Raw genomic sequence first — 7,444 nt, forward strand, 5'->3', positions numbered from 1 at the left:
AAACACACAATCTCCCCTTCCTTCTCTCACTCTCTTTCTCTCTCTGTCTCTCTCTTGTACACACTCTCTGTCTCCCCCTCTCTCTCTCTTTTACACACACCCCCCTCTCTCTCTCTCTCTTTCTCTCTCGTTTACACACACACCCCACACTCTGTCTCCCCTCCCCCTCTCTCTCTCTCCACACACACCCCACACTCTCTGTGTCTCCCACTCTCTCTCTCTCTCTCTCTCTCTCTCCCCCCAAGCTCCTTTCTTTTCCATCTGTGCCTTTTTATCCCATATATATATTAGTATGTTTTTTTAATGATATGCTTTAAGAAATTGAGCATGGAGCTCCACCCCCTTATTCTGAATATATTGATCTCCAGCCTGCTACCCCTTTACTAGAATTTTTTTTTTCAATTCGCTAGTTAGTTGTCAAGTACCGTGCGGACAGCTTACCAGCTTCACCTTTGCAAAGCCAAGGGACCTATTATTTTGACACATGGAGTGGCAGATGAAGCCTTCGATTACATGCGATATCGATGTATTCCAAGGACGGACCCATGTTAATGTCGATGAATTAGAGAGTAGAGTTTTGCTTCCCTGTACTCTCAGCATGCCTTATCAGAAAGAAAGCCATGGCTACCTCTTTTCTGCAACGCCTTCTTATAGCAGCTCCGGCCGCACAACAGCTACCGCCGGCGCTTCTCTTGATTCCGCTTCATCTGGCTTCATTCCGGCAAACTGCAACAAGGGGGAGTTTAATGTCGGAGATTTTAAAGGGCCAGAAAAGCAGCAGTATTACAGTGAACGTTACGTCGTTAGCTGCACGGCAAAAGCTCCATCACCTCCTCCTCCTCCTCCAGCTCCTACTGCTGCAGTTACCGTTGTACCTTACAGCGAGCGTACATTTGCGCAAAGGAAAAGAAGACATTTATTAGATCAAAGCTGGCCGCTAAGCAAGGGATTAATTACTGTAGCTGGTAGTTCAGATGATGATCCTGCTAATCTGAAGTTAAAACAGCAACGCACTACTGTCGCTGCAGCCGTGATGGATCGTCCGGTGCTACGTTGCCAGATCGACGGATGCAAAGAAGATCTTAGCAAAGCGCAGAAAGATTACCACCGTAGGCACAAGGTGTGTGAGATACATGCGAAGGCACTAAGGGTCATTAAATCTGGCTTAGAGCAACGCTTCTGTCAACAATGCAGCAGGTATTAGCACCTAATCAGTGATTATTGTACCAATTTCTTCTGATTGATACGACTGCCGTTGGTTAGTAGGGTACCTCTAGTTTCATTACAAAATACCAAATTAATCATATGAATCAACGTCTAATTACGTTATGAAGGTAGTGTACAATGCACGTCGACTTTTTCTTTCACTTTTGTGACAAATTGTGTGGGATCGGGGGGCATTTAATTTAGTTTTTCGTATATTATTGTACAGAAATAATTTATATATTATTATCCCTGGAGCTTTTTTTTCCCCTCATTTTGTTTGGAAAATTAGTATATTCAATTAATTAAATCATCTATGTGCAGGTTTCATGTGGTGGGCGAGTTTGATGATGCCAAGAGGAGCTGCAGAAGGCGCCTTGAAGGTCACAACAGGCGGCGAAGGAAGTCCAACAACTCCCAAGGCATTGCAGCATTACCCATTCCTCTGGAGTCCATCTTCCAATTAGCTGGTATGCCTTTCTGAAAAAATCAATGCTATATAATTATACTCTGGAAAATTCAACACAATAATTTTTTTAAAAATAAACTCTCTAATTTTTTTACTATAACCATATTATTATATTTAAAACCAATAACATATACATTCTCTTCTCTTCTTTTCTTTATACATAACTATCGGTGCAAAGTAAACTAGCAGACCTAGGCCCAAGTTTCTATTTTGGGGAATTGGAGCCTCAGAAAAACCACCTAATATATGTTCCAATTGATATTATTAGTTATGTTTTAATAAAGCCACCTAATATTATTTGGTCTATTTTGATTTATTACACTATTGTTTGATTTCTAAGGTATATCTTAAGTAGTCTTGGGTTCTATGGTGATTGATGTTTTTATTGGACTTATTGAACTCTACCACGAGTCTAAACTATACAATCTTGTTATTTGTTGGTTTTATGGTGATTGATTTTTTTTTGGGGAGTTATTGTACTCTACCACTAAGCTAAATTATACCAACTTCTTGTTATCTGCTGTGTATTATAAAATATATAATTTATGTTTTTGTTTTTGAATTGCTCAATTTTATTTTATTGGGCAAATGTTACTTTAGTAACTTGGGACTTTTTTTTTGGGGGGGGAGGGTGCATTTTTGTGTGTGGTGTGTGTTGTTGTCCCTCGTGTACCCTTTAGGTATCGAACCCGGGTCCTCATCCCTCATCGGTGAAACTTTACCAGTTGAGCTACACGCATAAAACCAGACTAATAATTTAATCTTTTTAGTACTTTTTTTTCCCTTCCTTATTTTTACTTTCATCAACTGAGACTGATATATTCCTAACGTATGAGGGGCTTTTTAAAAGCCAAAAAATGCTGCATGGTGTGCTGATTGAATCAATAATCTACGTCCATGCAGGTAATGACAAGCGACTTTTCAATCACCCGATGCAAGGGCATCATCAACTAGAGATGCCCTTGTCCAACATGCAGTTTTATCAAAATAATGAAGCTATGTTAATAAGGAGAGCACTAGGGTGGCCAGCAGCTGCAGGACTCCATGAGCAGCAACAGTATCATCATCAGCAAGTGGCTATGGCCAACTTACCAGCTGATTTCATTGAGATCAACAGTAGGCTTCGTGCAATCCTTAATAGCCAAGTAAACAAGGGCTTATCTTCATCAACACCTTTACTTGATCAGCAGCACCAGCAGCAGCAGGAGGAGGAGGTTTTCTCTTGTATGGGCAAAGGTCTCTCACTGTGCACCACTACCAATGGTTCAACCTGTGCTCTCTCTCTTCTGTCATCCCACGCCTTGCCGGAGCCAGCTACAGTACCCCATGAAGAGGCCCTAGATCAAAAGATTATTCCTAATCATCTTCATTATATCCCTAATCCTCATCATCATCAAGACTTAACCATAGTTGGCGTAGGATTATCATCCGACCACTCTAACAACTCTATAATCCACCCTCAATCTGCCTTGCCCCTCGCTAATCAGCCCAGAAGCCTAGCCTTATCCATTGATACTTCAAGTGTCTGCATGATGAAAGAGCAGTTTTACCAAAAGCAACCATTAGTAGCACCCAGCCCTTATAATCACCACCATAACATGGCGCTGATTCAAAGCTTAGCGCCCGATAATCCCATCTTTGCTCGCCTGCTGCAGGAAGCTGCTAATCACCGTCATCATCAACAGCTTGAAACGGCCATGGAAGTCAATAGTCAACAGCACGTGCAAACTCCTCGAGGTTTTGCAAACAATGTATGACTATAATTATACGAGAGCCGTGCAAAACTCCTCAAGGTTTCACCAACAATGTATGACAATTTTATATGACCTTTCTCATGCTTTTTTACGTCATAATTTCTCTTGCAACAAGTGCCTTCATGATGACGAGCCAGATTGAACTGATATTATAAGTTTTGGAATCAGTGTTAATAAATGCCTTTAGCCTCTTTTTTTTTGTTAAAACAGAGGAATATATTAAAAAAAGGTGAGGTTACAAGTCCCCATGAGGAAGGTCCATGGGGAGACACTGCGAACTGTTAAACCCTGCAGATGATGGGATTAACTCTGAACCTTCTAAAACATATGCAGCAAAACTCTTTTAGTGGCCTTTTGTAGATGACTTTTTGCTAGCTCTTCGACTGATAAAGTTACAAAAACTCTTGTAGTGGTGCATCACTTTGGTCTTACTTCATGCTCTCAATGCAAAGTAGATGAATCTAGATTGACTTTGAACCCGGGGACTCCTCGTTTGACCCTTCTTGCTGGCAAGGTCAAGGTCAAGTCTTAGGTATTTAGGGGCTCTCGTAGCATGTACCAAAACAAGCAGGTTATGGACTGGGATTTTAGAAACCATAATTTGTGCTTAAGATTCGAAGGTGGTCTTTTCATACGTCCCTGTTGGGAAGGGTGAGGGTAATTATATCCTTCTTCCTTATATTCTATTCATGTACCATGTTTCTTAAGCTTAAAAAATGTCACTGTGGAAGAGGGTGTTAGTTTTATTGAGAGCTTTTTTTATGGAGAAAATCTCATTTGCACAAAAGAGGATGTCGTTGATCTCTTGGGATGTTGTTTCTTCCCCTACTGATTTTGGTGGCTTGGGTGTTCATTGTCCTCGCTTGCATGCTCTACTGCTTTTAGTGTCAAATTGTTTATCAGGTTTCTATACCAGGAGCAGACTTGGACTATAATTGTTAAAACATATAGTTTATATTGTGCCTTTAAGTTGATCTATTGGTGGTTTTTGGCATGATGTGGATTGGATTAACAAAGTTTTTTGCTTTGCTCTTTTGCTCATGAATAATTTCCTCTTGAAGTTCTCCTCAATTTCTGGTTCTCAGCTAGAAATCTTGCTTGCCTTTTATCAGATGTGAGAAGGCTCTCTAAGAAGATATGCAACTGGCAATTCTTTATTTGGGTGGAGTATTTGGTGGTCACCCCCACTTGGTTGATCTACACCTCATAGAACTACTAGAAGGCGACATAATAAGGGTAGTGCTTTCATTATGGATTTCTACGATGGGCCCTTGTTGGAATAGTGTATTTTAACAAGATTTGGAGACTTCCTTGGGATGATTTAGTGTGGAAATCTTGTTTTCAAAGGTCATCGAAAGTTTCTATTCCTTATTGTATGAAGTCTTTCTTATGGAAGTTTCATTGGTTCTCTCCCTACTAAGTCTAAGCTCATGGTCTTCTAGGACTTGTCCTAGGTGCTCTCCCTATTAAGTCTAAGCTCGTGCCTAGAGGCTACAGAGTGCTCCTAACCTATTTTGGCATTATTTTTTTAGGTTTAGATGACTCACGTGGATTCTTTTTGCTTAGATGACTCAGGTGGATTGTTTTTGTTTTGGCCACATTAAGGTCTCCTAGATAGCATGGTTTTCGGGCACCTCTACTAGTTTGATTCCTAGGCATTGTACTATTATGGATTTGGTCAGATATGTTGGTTTGTGGGCTGTATGGACTTTTAGAAATTATATTATTTACACTCTTGCTAATCACTATATGGATATTGCCTTGCTAAGAGATGCTCTTCTCCACCATGGACAATGATAAAAAAAAGGAGGTTCATTGTACTCAACCTAGGTGGTTGATATATATTTTCTTTATGTGCAAGGTTCTTTACCATAACTTCTGTTTGTTTCTCAAATGGTTAGGGTTTACCTTGCTCCTAATGTCAATTTTTTATTCCCAACTAATATCTCTTCAACGGCTATGGAAAGCTTCTATTCCTAGTGTCAATTTTTTGTTCCCAGCTAATAGCTCTTCTTTGATGAATCATGCCCTTTTGCTACCCGAACCTCAACTTCTAACTCCACTATCTTTAGTTTCGTTAGGGTTATAGTTTGATGGATTTATGTATATGGGTTTTATCATTGGTGCTTGGTTTTTTATTATTTAGTGGTAATGTCATTGGGGGAGGAATTCCACACAACAACTTGTATGAGATGTCGGCTTTTTTCAGCCCAGGTGCAGTCGGATCAGCGTGATCAGTAATGATCTTGACTACGTTAGAGTACAAAGTTATCTTGGTGGAATCGCCCGTGCTTTCCGGGTAAAGGGAGTTTTTCCGGTTTCGATTTTGGACAAACCGACGGATTAGTCTCTTGTCCGGATATCCGTGGGCGAGGCCCCGAGTGTGAGACCCCTACCCGCGCACGATGTGCTACTTCCGCTGCTAGTACCCGAATCGTCGCATGGTGGGGATTGGGGATCTCACAGTTGGTATCAGAGCGGGTTTTGAAAGCTAATAAAGATAATTAAATTCTTATGTGAAATTGGTAATAATAAGAATTCAGAAACAGCATTTTCATAATGTATTTTCATTCCGTAAGCTTCTTTAATGAAGAAATTTTAATCAAAGAAATTGGTTTTATAGATGGAAGTTCCACATTTATCTGGTATTCCCGACCTCACCCAGTCTCAAGATATGATTGCATTTGCCTTCGAGCATCTCATCTCTTCCGCTTCAACTCAAACAAGCCGAGCAAGACTCGCACGCCATTTCGCGGATTTATATTTTCCTACCCTAGCGGAGAGAATACAACATAAGTGGTTTGCAGGGCAATATGTCCACGCCCATTGCAACCGCCGTACAATGCTATGGCAGAATCTCTCATTGACTATGATCCTGTTAAAGCTGAAAATGGTGCGTGGTGTCATTCTATATCATTCGACACCTCGAAATTTCAGACTTTCATGTCGAATTTATAGACTCCTTAGTCGATTTATCCCTAAGGAGAAAATAATAACTCCCTTCGCAGTCAGAGAACTTATGTAACAGGGCATGACTATGGCCCAGTACCGTCGTCTTATGCATCTCTCGAGGAGATTTTGAATTTTGGAGCCGAGCCACTCTATGTAATTATTGCAACTTGTATATAAATATACAAATGTTTCTTTTCACCAACGATCGGATAAAGAAAAATCTATTTATCAGACTTAAGTCATAGATCTCCAATAAGATCAACTGAGGAGCCAATTATGTCAAAAGTTTATCAAGACACACAAAAAGGTTGTAATTGTTTGATATAATTCATACAAATTGTTAATTCAAATTGAAATTCGCAAATTAGTAATTGGGTCTTCAATTGGAAGTACCGCAATTGTATGGAACCCTGACTTGCTTGAGACCTAGACATGATGGTATTTACCTTATAGTTTCGAGTATCATGACTATCCGTATATACTGAGGGTATAACTGCAGCTCTTTACCGACAGTATATACGAGTAAATCTAAGACTTGAAATTATAAGCGTTAATGCTATCCAGATGATGATTTTGAATGTGGTTGATATGATTTTTAATTCTGTTTGGGAACTGATGAATTGATTTGGATTCTGATTGAAAAATGATGATCCCTGAAAATGGGTTGAAATGTAATAAGCTGAGTGAAACCACAATGTGGATGATTGGGACGAGTCCCTGTAATGATAAATGATGAAAATGATTCAGCAAATCACTATGAGATTAGTGGATTGTGTTGTCAAATTGCTACTGTTAATACTTGAGATGGTAGATCAAGTTAAGGGATGACAAATTGAGAACTTGCTTAACTTAAATTCCGTGGAGGAATGTTCAGAAGGAAATTTTTCGGTCTAATGGACCATTATCGTGTTAAAGATATGAATGATATGATCTGAATGAATTGTTATTTAATGATGAGTTCTATATAAGGGATATTTATCCCCATATTCTGTTGGGTTGACCGGAATATAAGGAACCCTAGAATAAATTGGATCTTAAGCAAAAGAGTTGTCCTCTACTTGCGAGA

General features: G+C 39.7%; 1 protein-coding gene across 1 annotated transcript; it reads left to right on the plus strand.

Annotated features, from left to right (window-relative positions):
* Nucleotides 1–282: 282 nt before the first annotated feature.
* Nucleotides 283–3,495, plus strand: LOC147625187 (uncharacterized). The gene is made up of 3 exons (XM_086818952.1): nucleotides 283–1,197; nucleotides 1,528–1,673; nucleotides 2,576–3,495. Exons 1-3 carry the CDS (start codon nucleotides 485–487, stop codon nucleotides 3,427–3,429), a joined length of 1,713 nt encoding a protein of 570 aa, XP_086675078.1. The 5' UTR covers nucleotides 283–484; the 3' UTR covers nucleotides 3,430–3,495.
* The last annotated feature ends 3,949 nt before the right edge of the window (nucleotides 3,496–7,444 follow it).

Source organism: Cibotium barometz, chromosome 24 (genome assembly GCF_041138505.1).
Source record: "Cibotium barometz isolate CiBa-2024 chromosome 24, ASM4113850v1, whole genome shotgun sequence".
NCBI classification, from domain to species: domain Eukaryota; kingdom Viridiplantae; phylum Streptophyta; class Polypodiopsida; order Cyatheales; family Cibotiaceae; genus Cibotium; species Cibotium barometz.

What these genes read in the sequence shown, in the direction of transcription:
- LOC147625187 (XM_086818952.1), top strand. Translation starts at nt 485, where the DNA reads ATGGAGTGGCAGATGAAGCCTTCGATTACATGCGATATCGATGTATTC. An exon ending in TTCTGTCAACAATGCAGCAG is followed by an intron (nt 1,198 to 1,527) that starts GTATTAGCACCT and finishes ATCTATGTGCAG; the next exon opens with GTTTCATGTGGTGGGCGAGT. An exon ending in GTCCATCTTCCAATTAGCTG is followed by an intron (nt 1,674 to 2,575) that starts GTATGCCTTTCT and finishes ACGTCCATGCAG; the next exon opens with GTAATGACAAGCGACTTTTC.